Source organism: Eumetopias jubatus, unplaced genomic scaffold (genome assembly GCF_037043125.1).
Source record: "Eumetopias jubatus isolate StellerSeaLion01/CBP00866 unplaced genomic scaffold, mEumJub1_p1.0 scaffold_4, whole genome shotgun sequence".
Classification (NCBI taxonomy): Eukaryota; Metazoa; Chordata; class Mammalia; order Carnivora; family Otariidae; genus Eumetopias; species Eumetopias jubatus.
The window spans coordinates 3,576,429-3,593,287 of NW_028274810.1; the positions used below are offsets into that span (position 1 = coordinate 3,576,429).

At 46.1% G+C, this 16,859-nt stretch overlaps 3 protein-coding genes and 1 pseudogene across 3 annotated transcripts; 2 read left to right on the forward strand and 2 right to left on the reverse strand.

The window, feature by feature from the left end:
- Nucleotides 1-4,226: 4,226 nt before the first annotated feature.
- Nucleotides 4,227-4,878, reverse strand: LOC114204282 (histone H3-like). Its single transcript, XM_028097414.2, has one exon. The coding sequence runs from the start codon at nt 4,876-4,878 to the stop codon at nt 4,330-4,332; it is 549 nt and encodes a 182-aa protein (XP_027953215.1). The 3' UTR covers nt 4,227-4,329.
- An 834-nt stretch (nt 4,879-5,712) lies between these two features.
- LOC148164458 (histone H2A type 2-A) lies at nt 5,713-6,273 on the reverse strand. The gene has a single exon (XM_088022295.1). The coding sequence runs from the start codon at nt 6,212-6,214 to the stop codon at nt 5,822-5,824; it is 393 nt and encodes a 130-aa protein (XP_087878421.1). The 5' UTR covers nt 6,215-6,273; the 3' UTR covers nt 5,713-5,821.
- Nucleotides 6,269-7,111, forward strand: LOC148164459 (histone H2B type 2-E). The gene has a single exon (XM_088022294.1). The coding sequence runs from the start codon at nt 6,558-6,560 to the stop codon at nt 6,936-6,938; it is 381 nt and encodes a 126-aa protein (XP_087878420.1). The 5' UTR covers nt 6,269-6,557; the 3' UTR covers nt 6,939-7,111.
- A 135-nt stretch (nt 7,112-7,246) lies between these two features.
- Nucleotides 7,247-14,107, forward strand: LOC114203874 (cell division control protein 42 homolog pseudogene; annotated as a pseudogene).
- Nucleotides 14,108-16,859: the final 2,752 nt, after the last annotated feature.

Here is a 16,859-nt window from a genome sequence, read left to right on the forward strand (position 1 = left end):
TCTCCTAGTCACTGCCATAGCTGAGGCCACCACTAGTTCTGATTAAAGGACCCAAAGTCCAATTAACAATACCAGTCCCGGGGCACCTGTGTGATGCAGTTGGTTAAGCATCAGACTCTTGGTTTTGTCTCAGGTCATGATCTCAGGGTCGTGAGACTGAGCCCTTTGTTGGGCTCTGTGCTCAGCATGGAGTCTGGGAGTTTCTCCCTCTGTCTCTCTGTCCCATGAGAGCACACACCGCTCTCTCTCTCTTTCTCTCTAAAATAAATAAATAAAATTTAAAAACAAAAACAAACCCAATACCAGTTCCATGGCAGACTTTTCCAGGAACCAGGTTGGACATGATAAGACTTTTGTTTGTTTCTTTTCCTTCAAATTTTACGATGAGACTTTTGAAGAGCACATGAATTACTTTTTGTCTTTCTTTTCTTTATGACTACTTTGAAGGTGGGAAATTACTTACATACCTAAAGCAGATTTTGATACTGACATAAAAAAATTTTGGTACTACCTCACCCTAGTTTCTCAAACCAACAAAGTCATTCCAAAGTTTCCTAAGAAGTTTGGATTTCACAGAAGAGTAGCAGGAATGTCAACTCTGTCCTACTACCAAACAGGTGTCAAAGTTGTCACTAAAATGCCTGTGGTAGTTTGGGAAGCCCTTGAAGGCACCAGACAATTCCTTATAGTCCTCCCCGAACATGCTCACAGTGAGAATCAGATTTTGTTGCCCTAACCCTGTGGAGCAAATCTCCAAGATGGCTGCTGAGGTAAGGCAGCAATGTCCTGCCAGGACCTGACCCTCTGCTGCATGAGAAAGATTGAGTTAATAGGCCTCACTTTCTCAGAAAGTGAGTTTGCATACATCTGTTTGCACTGCTTGTGGTTTGCTGACCCTATGTGAGGGTAGGGGGCTCAGTCAGGCTGAGGAGAGAACCCTTCCTTTGTCAAGACCCAGACCTGCCAGTTGTGTCTCACCTTTGACAAGGGAACCAGTTAAGACCAATCAGGGAGGGCCTCCACTGTCCAATACCAGTAAGGGACCAGGCCCCAATTCCCCAGTGCTCTTCCTCTTCTGCTTTCATTCACTGTTTTCCTTCCACACCCTGCAATCTTTGAGTTTGGTGAGTGAGCACTCCACTGTTGTGGTGAGAGGAAGAGAAGTGGGTAGAAATGTGAGGAGAGAGGTGAAGGCAGATCCTAGCCATTCCCACTAAGCTAGGCCATGGCAGACACATAGGCTGTCATCCAATCTCAGGGCCACGGGCAGGTCTTGGATATCTTTGGTATTTTAGGTTGTTGGTATCTTCCTTTTGAATCTGATTTAGTATCAGTTCAAGGCATATGATCCTGGGAAGGAAGGGCTCCGACATGGAAATCCGCATGCTCAGGCATCAGCTCAGCCACTAATGGCTCGGACACTCTGGAAGTAACTCTTCCTCTGAGAAGGAATTACTCTGGAAGTAACCCTTCCTCAGGTTGCACCTTTGAAAACAAATTTCAGTGGGTGAGATGCTGGGTGCAAAGGTGTCATTCCTGCACAGCTCTAAGTCACTGCTGCTTCAGCTTCTAACTAAGTCACAGAGGATCCCATCGTGTACTGTTGGTCTGAGCAGGGAATGAGGCCCTGGGCAGGGACCACGGAGCCTGTATTGATCTCCTAGGGCTGCCCTAACAAAATACCACAGACTGGGTGGCTTAAACAACAGAAACTTATTTACTCACAGTTCTAGAGGCTGGAAGTCCAAGATCTCTTTGTCATCAGGTTTGGTTTCTTTTGAGGCCTCTCTTCAGCTTGCAGATGGCTGCCTTTTCACTGTGTCCTCTTATGGTTGTCCCTCTGTGTTGGCTGTATCCTGATCTCTTCTTTTGTTTTCTTAAAGATTTATTTATTTATTTTAGAGAGAGCTTGTGCTTGCGAGAGCAGGGGAGGGTCAGAGGGAGAGGAAGAGAAACTCAAGCACACTCCCTGCTGAGCGCAGAGCTGCCTCACAACCCTGAGATCATGACCTGAGTCAAAGCCAAGAGCCTGATGCCTGAGACACCCAGGTGCCCCTGATCTCCTCTTCTTATAAAAAAGACACTGCTCATATTGCATTAGGGCACATCCTAATGACATTTTCTCTATCTGTCTATCTAAAGATTTTAGATTTTATTTATTTGACAGAGAGACACAGAGCGAGCGAGCGAGAGAGAGAGAGCACAAGCAGGGGGAGTGGGAGAGGGAGAAGCAGGCTTCCCCAGGGAGCCGGATGCAGGGCTCGATCCCAGGACCCTGGGATCATGACCTGAGCTGAAGGCAGATGCTTGACAGCTGAGGCACCCAGGTGCCCCCCTAATGACATTGTAACTTAAATGCCTCTTTAAAAGCCCTCTGTGGCCTTTAAATATAGTCACATTCTGAGGTCCTAGGAGTTAGAGCTTCAATATAGGAATTTGGGGGAGGGGGCGGGGAACACACAGTTCATAACAGGGCCTACTCTGAAAATCTCTGTGGGTCTGGGGCTGAAAACTGGGGACCCCCTCCCTCAGGAACTGCTACAGTCCACACTGCTCTCTCCCCTCCCCCCCAAAACTCCTTACCAAGGGCAAAATTTTTCAAATGTATTTCTGCCTCAGTTTCTATTCCCCTCAGTGCATTTTAACCAATCTCTATAATGGTTTCACCTGTGAACAAAAACACAAACGCTGGCCTCTTCCAGGTGCAAACAAGTGGTGTTCAAAGATAGGAAGAGGTGTCACCCACGCACTTACTGGTGAGTCTTGTGCAGGGCCGGCTTTCCAAGGTCCTGTCCCACGCTTCTAGTTAAACCGACTCATTTCTAAGACACCAGGAGGCCTTAAGAATTCCACTTTCATCTGGTGTACGAATCGCCTCTATGAAATAAAGTCAAGTCTCTGCCCTCAGATTCTGGAGCAGATGAATGTAAGTAACCAAGGAAAGGCAGGAGCAGGGCATGCTGTGCTTCCATTGGTTCCAGCTGCCCAAGAGCTAGAACTATGGAGCGCCCCGCGCCGGGTAACTTTTTTTTTTTTTAAGATTTTATTTATTTGACAGAGAGAAACACAGCGAGAGAGGGAACACAAGCAGCGGGAGTGGGAGAGGGAGAAGCAGGCTTCCCGTGGGGCAGGAAGCCCGTTGCGGGGCTCGATCCCAGATCCTGGGATCATGACCGGCAGACGCTTAACGACTGAGCCACCCACGCGCCCCGCTGGATAACTTCTCTACTACCTGCACCAAGCTTTCTGTCTCTGCATCTGGGGTTGTTCTCCCGGACGAACAGGAGTCGGCTGCGGACTGAGCAGGTAACGGTACCGACAGCAGAGCTCCCGTGGAGTGGCCTTGCTTAAGGCGGCCTTTGAATCTTCCCGCTGCGGCAGCTCTGACGAGACTGTCAGAACTGAGTGCCGAGCTACATAAGCCGGACCCTCTTTGTCCTCTAGTCCATTCCTGCCTGGAGCCGCCCATACTCCCTACCTTAAGGTTCACTGGCATTGAAAAGGGGGGAGGGGCCAGATTGGGGACAATGAGAATGTCAAGGATTTAAGACCTCTGGCAAAGTCGCTCAGGCGCACGAGGGACTTTTGACAAACTGGAAGGAGTAAGGGAATGAGTGGCACATGCTAAATAAATCGGGCGGACCCGAGAAGCCGGGCCCTTACTGACACCCAACCCGCAGGCAAAGCTCGGGGATCCCGAACTTGACCCGGCAGAAGCCGGGCGACACGAAGGTGGCGGTTTCCCTCCGCAGCCGGAGCGTCGCGCCTCTCGGGGCCACTTCCGGCGAGGGTGTGGAGGTCGCCCGCGCGCAGCCATCGCCGCGCGCCCGCGCTTCCCGTGGTCTAAACAGCCCGCCCGGGCCTGCCCTGGACGGAGAGTCCCGAGCGTCCGGCCCCCTAGGGACTCCTCGCCGACCCGGCCCCCTCTCGAGCCCGAAAGCCCCTCCCCTTCTTAGAGATTACAAACCCCGGTCGCAGTAGAGCGCGTAAAGACGCGCCCCCCCCCCCCGGGGCCCCCACTCCGAAGGGCCCAGAGTAAAGCGAGCGGGCACCGCCGTCTCCCAGAAGCACAACTGGGGGTCCCGGCCGCCCCGCAGTAGGAAGCCAGCCAACGGGGTATCGCTCCACCCGGCGCGTGGTCTTCACGCTACCCGTGGGCAGCGCCCGGCTTGACCCCGCCCTAATGTCCCCACCCTCCCGCGATAGGGAAGCGTCCGCCGGGAAGGAACAGACGACTAAGTGGCACAGCTTCTTCCGAGTGTTGTCGTGGGTGGCTCTGAAAAGAGCCTTTGGATGGATAGGATGGAAGCTCGAGCCGGGCGCTCACTTTTAAGCCCGCTCCCCGCGGATGCGGCGAGCCAGCTGGATGTCCTTGGGCATGATGGTGACGCGCTTGGCGTGGATGGCGCACAGGTTCGTGTCCTCGAACAGCCCCACCAGGTAGGCCTCGCTCGCCTCCTGCAGCGCCATCACGGCCGAGCTCTGGAAGCGCAGGTCCGTCTTGAAGTCCTGCGCGATCTCGCGCACCAGCCGCTGGAACGGCAGCTTGCGGATCAGCAGCTCGGTGGACTTCTGGTAGCGCCGGATCTCGCGCAGGGCCACGGTGCCCGGCCGGTAGCGGTGCGGCTTCTTCACGCCGCCCGTGGCCGGCGCGCTCTTGCGGGCCGCCTTAGTGGCCAGCTGCTTGCGCGGGGCCTTGCCCCCGGTCGACTTGCGGGCGGTCTGTTTCGTACGAGCCATAGCGAACCAAGACACCAGCTCACCAGCGCAGCGGCAGCGAGAGTGACGCGGCCGCTGCCCGCCGCACCAGCCTTTATAGGCACCGTCTTTTTCCGATTGGGCGGGACAATAATTGAAAGTCCCGCGCTGGCTGTCCATTGGCCGTGACGTCACCCGCCCTGCCGTCACCCATTGGCTTGGGCAGAATCCTCCCTACCCCCGCCCACCCGCCTCGCTCAGTCTACTTTCCAGTTGGCCAACAGTCTTCCCTACCTTGTTTTTCCTTTCTTTTCGGCCGGCGGGGGAGGCCCATTTGGGTTCATAACCGTGTCAGAATGTTGTTCCTCCTCGGCCTTTCGCCCCCGTAGAACACCGCTCCGCACCCCCTTCCTTCCTTCCCACGCTGTCTCCCCAATTCAACCTCAATCTTGCGTTTGCTCCCCGTCCCCCAAAACGCCTTGTGACCTTTGAGGAGCCCCCTCGTTCGTCTGACGGATCTTTTTTCCCGCCTGCCGGTAGTTTTCAGATTGGAAAGTTGTCCCGCCCGCCGCCCGCCGCCCGCCGCCCGCCGCCCGCCGCCCGCCGCCCGCCAGATCCCGCCTCCAGAAACCGAAGTGCGGACCTGGACCGCCGCTGCGAGGGCGGTCCCTCTCTTTTACTGGACTAAGACAGCCGACTGCGTTAAGCCAAGGACCAGGTCCGCCCCACTCCCGGGAAACTGTCCGCTCCCCCGCTAGCTGGGGACGCACGTGTGTGTTGGGCAAAGGCCTCGGGAACGCGGCGAGCGGCGCACTCGGCACCCACTCCTGAGACGGGAGTCTGGGGGCCGCCTAACACTACTCAGGACAGGACCCAATCGACCGTGGCTGCACCCAAAGAGGTTCGGCCCCTCTACCAAACAACGAAGATGGCCGAGCGCTCGGGGCTCGACACGCCGCACCTCCGTGGGGGCTCGCCCTACTACTTGGCAAAGACGGAACAGAAAAGACTGACTACTGTTAACAACTCTTTATTTGAGGCAGTGGGTGGCTCTTAAAAGAGCCTTTGATTTCACAGTTGCCCCCTTCGAGACCAGGGCTGGCGGGGTTTGCGGACACCGGCCTCACTTGCCCTTTGCCTTGTGGTGACTCTCCGTCTTCTTAGGGAGCAACACGGCCTGGATGTTGGGCAGAACGCCGCCCTGGGCGATGGTGACTTTGCCCAACAGCTTGTTCAGCTCCTCGTCGTTGCGGATGGCCAGCTGGAGGTGGCGGGGGATGATGCGCGTCTTCTTGTTGTCTCGGGCCGCGTTCCCCGCCAGCTCCAGGATTTCCGCCGTCAGGTACTCCAGCACCGCCGCCATGTACACCGGCGCGCCGGCCCCGACCCGCTCGGCGTAGTTGCCCTTGCGCAGCAGGCGGTGCACCCGGCCCACCGGGAACTGCAGGCCAGCGCGGGACGAGCGCGACTTGGCCTTGGCACGAGCCTTGCCTCCTTGTTTGCCACGACCAGACATGACAGCGACACTCGCGGCCAACACCTCCCGCTTGACGACCGAAAAAGTCGCCGCAGAGCGCCCCACTTCACCCTTTTATAGGCAGAACCCGGATTGTCTACGGAGCACTTCGATTGGCTCAAGCAGATCTTTGTCCTGACGGCCAATAGGGTGGCTCGGCCAGAATCCGCTTATTTACATAATCTCGTCGCCCGCGCCCGAGCGCCGCCGAAAAATCGCGAATCACGACGCGGCGTAACCAGAGCCTTAATTTGCCTACGGCCTCTTTAAGTACCGAGGCGCTTCCGGTAGTCTGGGCCTTGCTGTGCTGCGTGCGTTTCTGCTCCGTTCTTGGTCTGTCGCTATGCCCGAGCCGGCAAAATCCGCTCCCGCGCCCAAGAAGGGCTCCAAGAAAGCGGTCACCAAAGCCCAGAAGAAGGACGGCAAGAAGCGCAAGCGCAGCCGCAAGGAGAGTTACTCCATCTACGTGTACAAGGTGCTCAAGCAGGTGCACCCCGACACCGGCATCTCGTCCAAGGCCATGGGCATCATGAACTCCTTCGTCAACGACATCTTCGAGCGCATCGCCGGCGAGGCCTCCCGCTTGGCGCATTACAACAAGCGCTCGACCATCACGTCCCGGGAGATCCAGACGGCCGTGCGCCTGCTGCTGCCCGGCGAGCTGGCCAAGCACGCCGTGTCCGAGGGCACCAAGGCGGTCACCAAGTACACCAGCTCCAAGTGAGTCCCTGCCGGGACACGGCGCTCGCACGGGTCGCCGGTCGCTTCACTCCAAAGGCTCTTTTCAGAGCCACCCACCTTCTCGGTGAAAGAAGCTGTTCACGTGTTGTTATGGCTCGTAGTTTGTTTTTTGGGCTTCTTTTCTAATACATTAAATTCATGCGTGTTCAATTAAAATGTCCGTCTCTTTCTTTTCAGTTAGGCGACAAAATCTGTTTTAGGTAGATTGGAAAACTAAAGGGGCATAGGTGCGCTGTGCTTTTCGGAGAGGACTGTTCTTGAAACTGGGTTAAGCTTTGCTGTGTGCAGAACATGTGTAGTAAGTTGTTAGACTGAGAAAGGCTGTGTTGATTTTTGGTAAAGTTATTTATGCACGGTAAAGGATAAAACCAGCAGCATATGGTGTTCCCAATTGGTAAAACGGTGGTGATACTTAAATATTTAGTTATGTTTGCTAAGAAATGATAGCTTTTATATTTGGTTCCAACAAATTCCTTGAGTCCGTATCTATCCTTGATTCACGAGCACCTGACTAAATCATTTATGTGAAAATTCCCCGTTTAGGAAAAGTGAAGCTGATTTTGATGGAGGAATTAGCCCTTAATGGTTGTGCCTTCTCTCTGCTCCTCCACCGCTAATCAAAACCCACAAAACCTGCCTAAAATGGTAATAGTGATTTCCCCCAAAAATTGTTACTTAGAATAGTTTGTCCGATTTAAAGTCTATTTCCACACACTGGGAACAAAAAATGGGTAATTTCTGAAGCAGTAAAGAGTGAAATGCTGGAGGTGCAGAAAGCCCAATATGGCTGGGAAAATGAAAAGGAAGTTGATTGATTTGAGGGTTCTGAGTTTTAGGATCTTGGATTGTTTTAGGCAGGGATCTGCATAATATGACCTCATTAACCTTAAAAAAGATTACTCTGGTTGCTTAGTAGGTCATAGATCCTAGACTGTCCACAGTAGAAGCAAGAAAACCAAGTTAAGAGGCTCTTGTAGTGTTGTGGATTAGAGCAGTGACTCCTGAAGTCTGGTCTCCAGATCAGCAGCGTCAGCATTACCTGAGAATCTATTAAAAGTGAGAATTTCAGGCCCCAATAATCTGTTAAAAGATCCTTTGGGTGATTCCAATGGGTGCTAAAGTGTGAGAACCACTAGGAAGTCTAGACACTTTGGATTGGAATACAGTGATAATAATGGTGATGGTTAGATATGTTGGAATTAGGATTATATTTTGGAGGTAAAATTAGATTTCGGTGAGGAATAAGATTATGTAAGAGCAAAACCCCTAAGATTTTGGTTTGAACAACTGGTGCTGTGTGTATATTTTTTTATTTGTTTATATGAAAGTGTATGCTGTGGGGTGGGGCAGACAGGGAGGGAGGAGGAGAGAATCTCAAGCAGACTCCCCCCTGAGCAGGGAGCCTGAGGCAGGACTGAACCCCATGCCCCCCCACTCTGAGAGCATGACCTGAACTGGAAATTAAGACGCTTAACCAACTGAGCCCCCCATACACCCCTGAACATCTGGTGCTGTTAATTAGGATGGAGTATGGGGAGGAGGTGTGGTTTGGGGCACTGAAGAGTGATCCAGAGTTGTGATTTAAATTCAAGAAGCTTTTTGACATTCAAGTGGGTATATGGAGTTGGCAATCTGAGAGCTGCTCGTAGGGCTCAGCGAAAAGAACACAAACACAGGATTTTGCTTTCTTAAAGAAAAATAATAAAATAAAAGTGAATCAAACTGCTAAAAAAAAAAACCCAAAAAACAAAAACACAGCTCAGTGGGGAGGAAGGCTATCACCTTAATTCTTCCAGACGATTTCTCCTTATGTTTCCTTAAAGTATTCAAGACTTTATTTCTTCTTCTGTGTTTGTCATGAAATACAACTTAGAAGTTGATAGTCCTATAGTATATATTACTGACTATGTAGCATTTACTTTTCTCCGGTTTTTCTAATAGTTTCCTGATTTTCATTAAGGAGTCCACCTAATCCCTATGTGCTGCTCAAACCTGACTGTCCATTGTAATCAGCTGGAGAACTTTAAAAACTACTGATGCTTGGGTGCCACCCCCAGAAATTCTGATTTAAGTGTTTCGGGGAACAGTCTGCACTTGGGTACTTTTTAAAAGCTCTCCAGGTGACTCTAACGGGCAGGCAAATTTGAGAACCACTGTCACCCGTGCTTTCCAGAAAACAGATCTTACAGGGTTGGCCTGATTGGTTTAAGTGTAATCCCAAACCCCTTTGTGCATTGATTAGTTCAGGAATCTAGACCAATCTGATGAGCACAAACATTTCAGAAATTGAAGTAACTTGAGTAAGGAAATGTAGATTGCTTTTATCTTTTGGGAGACAAGTTTCTTTGCTTTGAAGAGCAAAGGAGGATGGAGTGTTCTGTGGGTGTGAAGGTAAAGAAGAATTACAGACAACACTAGAGGAAGGTACATCCTCAGGGGAGAATCAGAGAACTGAATCACTCATGGAATTCAGCCAACCTCGAAGCCCTGCTGTAATGTCAGACATCCAGTTAAGCCCCTTTATCTGACATACTTTTATTTAAACTAATTTGAATCTTGAAATATTTGAGAAATAACAACATAATTTCCCAGCATAAAAGATGATAGACCTTTTGTCCTGAAAGCTCTCAAAGAGGCCAAATGGGGTAAATAGGAAAAAAATAGAGGTGCTCCAACTGCACATTTGGACTGAGTCTCCAAGCGTTATAATTAATATGTCACCAAAGCCAGAGGTTAATATTACTATCAAGAAGGAATGTCTGGGATTTAAAGAAATCTGAGATTTTATTTATAAAGTTAAACAATGTAATTCTATCACTAAAAATTTTAGTATTTGTGTGTCTCAGGGCTGCCATAACAAAGGACCAGAAACTGAGTGGCTTAAAACAATAGAGATTTTTTTCTGCCATAGTTCTGGAGGCTAGGAATTCGAAGGCAAGGTGTTGCCAGAGCCCTGTCCCTCTGAAGGCTCTCAAGGAGAATCCTCCCTTCTTTTTCAGCTTCTGGTAGCGCTATTTTTTAGCATGTGACAGCATAACTCTGGCTTCTGGTTCAGTTTTCTTCCTGTGTGTTTCTACATTTTCATAAAGACACTAGTCACATGGGATTAGGGCCCACCCTAATGACCTCATTTTAAATTGATTACAGGCATATCTCATTTTATTGGGCTTTACGGATACTGCATTTTTTACAAATTGAAGGCTTGCAGCAACCCTATGCGGAGCAAGTCCATTGGCGCCATTTTTCCAACACCATCTGCTCACTTAGTGTCTCTGTCACATTTTGGTAATTCTCACAATATTTCAAACTTTTCAGTATTATTGTTATGGTGATCTGTGATCAGTGATTACAGCTTGCTGAAAGCCCATATGATTGTTAGCATTTTTTATCAATAAAATATTTTGTAATTAAGGTACATATATTGGGGTTTTTTGACATAATGCTATTGCACACTTAATATAGTGTAAACATAACTTTTATATGCAGTGAGTAACCAATTTCATTTGACGTGCTTTATTGCAGTATTTGCTTTATTGTGGTGGTCTGGAACCTAACCCACAATATGTCAGAGGTATGCCTGTATGGCTCTGCAAAGACCCTACTTCCATATAAGGCCACATTCTAAGGCACCCGGGAGTTAGATTTCAACATATCTTTTTAGAGGACAAAATTCAACCCATAACAGTAGTCAACAGCTATGGTAAGCTGAACATGGCCCCCAAATATGTCCACATCTAAGTCCCTAGAATCTGTGAATGTTGTCTTATATGGCAAAGGGGAATTTACTGATATGATTTTGAAATAGGAAGATTATCCTCAATTATTTGGGTGAGCCCCAAATGTAATCACCAAGGCCCTTATCAGAGTAAAGTAGAAAGGACAAGGGAGGAAAAAGGTGATGAAAGCAGAGAGAAATTTGAAGATGATATGATGCTGGCTTTGAAGAGGAAAGAAGGGACCATGAGCAGAGAAAGCTGCCCCCCCGCCCAGAAGCTGGAAGATGCATGGAAATGGAGTCTCTCCCTAGAGCCTTTGGAGAGAGCACAGTCTTGGTTGGTTTCCACTTGGCGAAACCGCTTTTGAATTTCTGCTCTCCAGAACTGTAAGAGAATACATGTGTGTTTTAAGCCACAAAGTTTGTAATACAGTTAATTGACCTTTGAACAACACATTTGAACTGCACAGGTCCACTTGTACACATTTTTTTTTTTTATAAACACAGCACAGGACTCTAAATGTATTTTCCGTATGATTTTCTTAATAACATTGTCTTTTCTTTAGCCTACTTTATTGTAAGAAAATAGTATATAATACATATAGCATGCAAACTATGTGTTAATGACTGATGTTATCAGAAAGCCTTCTTTCCAGTCAACAGTAGTCTTATAGTAGTTTGGAGGGAATCAAAATTTATATGCAGATTTTCAACTGCCCAGGGGTCAGTGCCCCAAACCCGTTGTTGTTCAGGATCAACTGTAGGCAGTGCTGCCAACACCCCGGCAGAGAAGCTGAGGTCATCATCGAATTTGAAATATTTAAAGTGGATACAAAACTGTTGCAGCAATGCAGACAATTGTGTTGTTGTGGGTGATGGTGCCGTTGGTAAAACATGTCTCCTGATATCCTACACGACAAACAAATCTCCATGAGTATGTACTGACTGTTTTTGACAACTATACAGTCACAGTTATGATTGGTGTAGAGCCATATACTCTTGGACTTTTTGATACTTCAGGGCAAGAGGATTATGACAGATTAGATCACGGAGTTATCCACAGATGTATTTCTAGTCTGTTTTTCAGTGGTCTCACCATCCTCATTTGAAAATGTGAAAGAAAAGTGGGTGAGATAACTCACCATTGTCCAAAGACTCGTTCTTGCTTGTTGGGACCCAAATTGATCTCTGAGATGATCCCTCTACGATTGAGAAACTTGCCAAGAACAAACAGAAGCTTATCACTCTAGAGACTGCTGAAAAGCCGGCCCCTGACCCAAAGGCAGTCAAGTATGCGGAGTGTTCTGCACTCGCACAGAGAGGCCTAAAGAATGTATTTGATGAGGGGCACCTGGGTGGCTCAGTTGGTTGGGCGGCCTTCGGCTCAGGTCATGATCCTGGAGTCCCGGGATTGAGTCCCGCATTGGGCTCCCTGCTCAGCGAGGAGCCTGCTTCTCCCTCTCTCCCCCCTCTTATGTACTCTCTCTCTCTCTCTTTCTCATTCTCGCAAAATAAATAAATAAATCTTAAAAAAAAAAAAAGAATGTATGTGACGAAGCAATATTGGCTGCCCTGGAGCCTCCCAAACCAAAGAAGAACCGCAGGGTGTGTGCTGCTGTGAACATCTCTCCAGAGCCCTTTCCACACAGCTGGGCTCAGAATCATACTAAAAGCAATGTTAAATCAAACTAAAGATTAAAGATTAAAATTTGTTTTTGCAATAATGACAAATACCCTGCACCTACCTACATGCACTCGTGTGAGACAAGGCCTGTAGGTATGGTCCCCTTCCCCCTCTCTGTACTAGTTAATTTGAGTAATTGTGTATTGTCAGAAAAGTGATTAGTACTAGTTTTTGTTTTGTTTCAAAAAAATTTTTGTTTCGTTTAAAAGCAAGGCATGCTTGTGATGACTCTGTAACAGACTAATTCGGGTTGTTGAAGATGCTCCGGGACTCCATTCACTCTGGAGAATGATCTGAGACATTTAGGTTTTTTTTTTTTCTTTTAATTTTCCTCCCCCCCCCCTTTTTTTGTGGGGAGGTATGGGATGCGGGGAGTGTGTGGGGGGGTTTGTTCTTATTTAGTCATGTTCTTTTAAATTCATTAACCACTGGACAGCCCTTAAGGAGAGGAGGATGGATTGATTCCACATTCCACTTCCTAGATCTTGTTTAGAAAACTTGTTCCCCAACTGGTGCTTTTAGGTAGGAAGTATAGTAAATGCCTCATTTAATAATAACAGACTCCTTTTTGAAAGTTGCCTTTTCTCTTTACCCTTGAGTAGGTCCAGTATTTGATGAAACTCATGAAAGTGGGTGGAACCTGCTTGCCCCTCCTCTTTTCTAGGATGCACTATATATGTGACTGTGACTTTCAAGGAAATTTGTTTGCCATTTGCTGATTTTTTTTAAAGTTAATTTCTAACTTCTTTCATTGATAAATGAAGAAAAGTATTGCACCTTTTGAAATACACCAAATGGATTGAGTACATCATTAAAAAACATTTTTTTTCCCTGTCAGTCATTGTCCTATATGCTTAGCATAGTGTATGATGTGGTGTTCCTAGAACACAACTGAAGACCTGGTAAATGGAGGAAATGTGAGGGGTGGCCCTAGGAGACAGATGTCTATGGAATGATGCACATCTTCTTTCAAGTTGGGAGGATGGAGACCTCCCTCATGAAGAAGCTGGGGGTGGGGGTGGGGAGAACATTTAACAACATAGGGACCAGTCAGGGGAATCCCCTTATTTCTGTTTTGCACATGAGGAACCCTAGAGTAGCTAGTTAAGGTTCTCTAGTTTAATAAAAAAGTCATGGAGTCTTATGAAGACTCTTCATAAGTGTTAATAGGGATTTTATCCACTTATTTTGGTTGCAGTTTCCAATTTTTGAAAACGTTTAGGTAATCTCCACCTTCCCCAAATCCTAATTCTTGTAGATTCATTAGTGTTGAACCAATGCTTTCTCATGTCTCAATTCTTTGTATATGCATTCTTTTCAGCTGTATTAAACAAACAAAAAACCCTTCACACACACAAAAAAAGGATCGACTGTAATTTCTTACAACTGCAAAGGCTATTTCCAATTAGGCCATGGAAACTAATACAACAGCTATATATAGGATATTTTTTTCACAATTGAAGAAATTTGAATATGGATTTTGTATAACAATATTATTAAGTCAGTATTAAATATGTTGCATGTAATAATGGTATGTAGTTATATAGGAGAATGTCTATTTTTAAGGGAGACACAATAAAGTGTTTAGGGACAAGTGTCAAGATGTTTACAACTTATTTTCAAATTGTTCAGAAAATGTATAAGTGTGCATGAAAAGTGATAAAGCAAATGCGGTAAATAGTAACAACTGGTGACTCTAGATGAAGATATGGTTGAAGATCTACTATTTTTTTCAATTTTTCTGTAGGTTTGAACTCCCCCCTCCTTGAGAAATTTTTTAAAAATTATGATTAAAGACTTTAAATACTACAGAAACAGCTTTCATAGACATTATCATCCATTTTATTTTTGCAATAAAATCTATGCTGATACAATTTCAACATGAACATATAAGATTTTTCACCTCATTAAAGGGCTAATGTATGTTTGAGAGTGATCATCCATCTATTAACTAGAAGAACTCTGAATGTTATCTTTTGCTCATCATACTTGCTCTACTCATTAAAGATAATAGTGACTTAAGTGATTGTACTAGTCCAAGGATGCTCAAATCACATTGGCTTAGACACTTGGTTATTCTGTCTTCTGAAGTCTGAGATTGAAACTGAAGTTGGATAGGGGAGTTTCATCAAATACTGAGCCCGAAGCTAAGTTATTTCCAGGGAGAGAATATATCTTGACATGTTATAGTGATTCTAAGTGCTTTCAGAAAAAGATGGTAGATCATCTACAAAAGAGCAAGAATCAGACTTTCTACACCTAACCCCTTTCTCTTCCCTGAACTCCAGATTATCATATTTCATATTCCCATTCAGGAATTTGATCTTTCCTATCTGGTTCCTACTTGATATTTCTGCTCGGATAGCTACCAGGAGTCACAATTTTGTCCAAAACAGTACTCTTGGATTTCTCCCTCCAAACCTACTCGTCACTCATGTCATTAAATAGCAGCTCTTTCTGAGTGTTCTGTCCAAACACCTGCAATTAATCCTTTATTCTTCTCCTGTCATAACCTACATTCAGTTCATCAGTTTCAATTAAAATATATCTTCACTATTTCTCAGATCTCCACTGATACCACCTCTCTCTCTCCTGCTACTACTCTTGCTCTCCTAGTCTATTTTTTAACATAGCATCCTGGGGGAGCTTTAAAAAAAACAAGTCAAATAATGTCATTACCCTGATCAAACTCTCCAAAGGCACTTCAACTCATTTAGAATAAAAGACAAAATCTTTTGGCCTATGAGGCCTCTCTATGGCCTACATGATCTGATCCTCAACTACCTCCCTGATCTCTTCTCCCTGCAGATATTTCCTTTGCTGGCTGTGTTTCAGCCATACTAGCATTGCTTATTTATTGAACTCCCCAAACTTGTGCCTGCCTCAGGACCTTTGCACTTGTTTTCCAGTTCTTAGACTACTCTTCTCCAATATAGGCTATGGCTCACTATCTTTATTCAGGCCTCTGCTCAAATATTAACTGATCAGACCTGTTGTCAACACTGTATTCCATATTGTTGTACTTCATAGCACATATCATTCCCTGAATATTATACTATTATACATTTCTTTCATTTACTTGTTTTCAGTATCCACCAACTAACATGTAGCTTTATGTGGACAGGGACTTTTTCTTGTCTGTTTACTACTGCATCCCCAGCATGTTTTACTTATCTGAGGGTACAAAATATGTTTCCCCCCCCTCCTCTATTGCAGGAAATGGTGTGCACAAATAGTCATAGTGGAGCCTGAACAGATGTCACACTTGTAAGTGTAAATTTTGGTGCTAAAGGGAACGATTGATAGATAATATAGTTACACTGAGCCACCTCCACCTTTAAGAATTAGCTGTTTTTGGCTTTCCTACCCATATTCAGAGAATCCTCAGAACCAAATGTAAGGACTCCCTCCCCAACATGTAATTATGGCATGTGCCCAACATCCTGTGTGCTTCTTAAAATGTTTTCATTATATTCCTCCCTGTAAACTCAAACCTTCCTCTATTTTCTTTTCTCCTCCCCATCTCCACGTTTCAGCCTTCTGCCTAATCTCTTAGTAGATCAAGCAAAGGCACGTGCAAAAGCAGGAAAATGTTTCCTGGGGTCTAACCATTGGAAAGAAGGGAGGGATTTAGTAGAATCCTAAATTCTACTAATTTAGAATTAGTAGAATTCTAATTCTACTAGAATTAGAAATAAGTTATTGTCCTTTAATTGGGCAGGGCAGACAGGAGGTAATAAAAATCATGCTGGAGAATAATATTTGGGATTTTATGAACGTACATGAGAAAAAGAGTTTATGCAAGGGGATGGGCTAGGACCCCTGCAGTGTTGACATTTTTTTTCCAGGAAGTTTTAGTTTTACAGATTTATTTTAGTACCTTATCTTCTGTTTTCTTAACCTCTTTTAAAATGTGTTTTCAAACACTAATAAAGGTAGAAAGGCAAAGTCCTATGCTATATCTGGTGCCCTGAATTAATGAAGGAATAAATGAAACTAATTTTGTATGTAGTATTAAAAACAGTTCTGGGAAAGGACAATTTAGGAAAAAGAAAGAACTATCTGGGTTGGTGACCGAAAACTGCCAACAGGTTTTTACCAAGTAATACCGCAACTACATAGCCAGTATGTCAGTGGTTATCAAACATGTGAATCACCTGGAGTGTTCCAGAGGTTGTTCATCCTGGCCTCTCACCTCCAGTGCCCATGATCTGGGTTTGGAGGAAATATGTGTGGCTTTAGGGATAAACTGATTCAGGGTCGTATGGCCTTTGGACTGTTTTAAGAAGCACTGCTTTTAAACATCTAGTCTCAAAAATGGAGAAAGCCCTTTTTATTCTCTAATATTTAGTGACTATTTTCAGAGAGGAAGAGAATGAATGTCACTTCCAAGCAAGTGACAAACATTTTTAAGACTTAACAGTTTTAACAATGTAAGTTTCTGGACATTTTGTGATTAGCAGGCCCAGGATCTGGAAATCCCTGAACATCTATAAACCCTCTTT

Coding starts and splice junctions, on each gene's coding strand:
- LOC114204282 (XM_028097414.2), bottom strand. CDS start 4,878: ATGGACAGCCAGCGCGGGACTTTCAATTATTGTCCCGCCCAATCGGAA.
- LOC148164458 (XM_088022295.1), bottom strand. CDS start 6,214: ATGTCTGGTCGTGGCAAACAAGGAGGCAAGGCTCGTGCCAAGGCCAAG.
- LOC148164459 (XM_088022294.1), top strand. CDS start 6,558: ATGCCCGAGCCGGCAAAATCCGCTCCCGCGCCCAAGAAGGGCTCCAAG.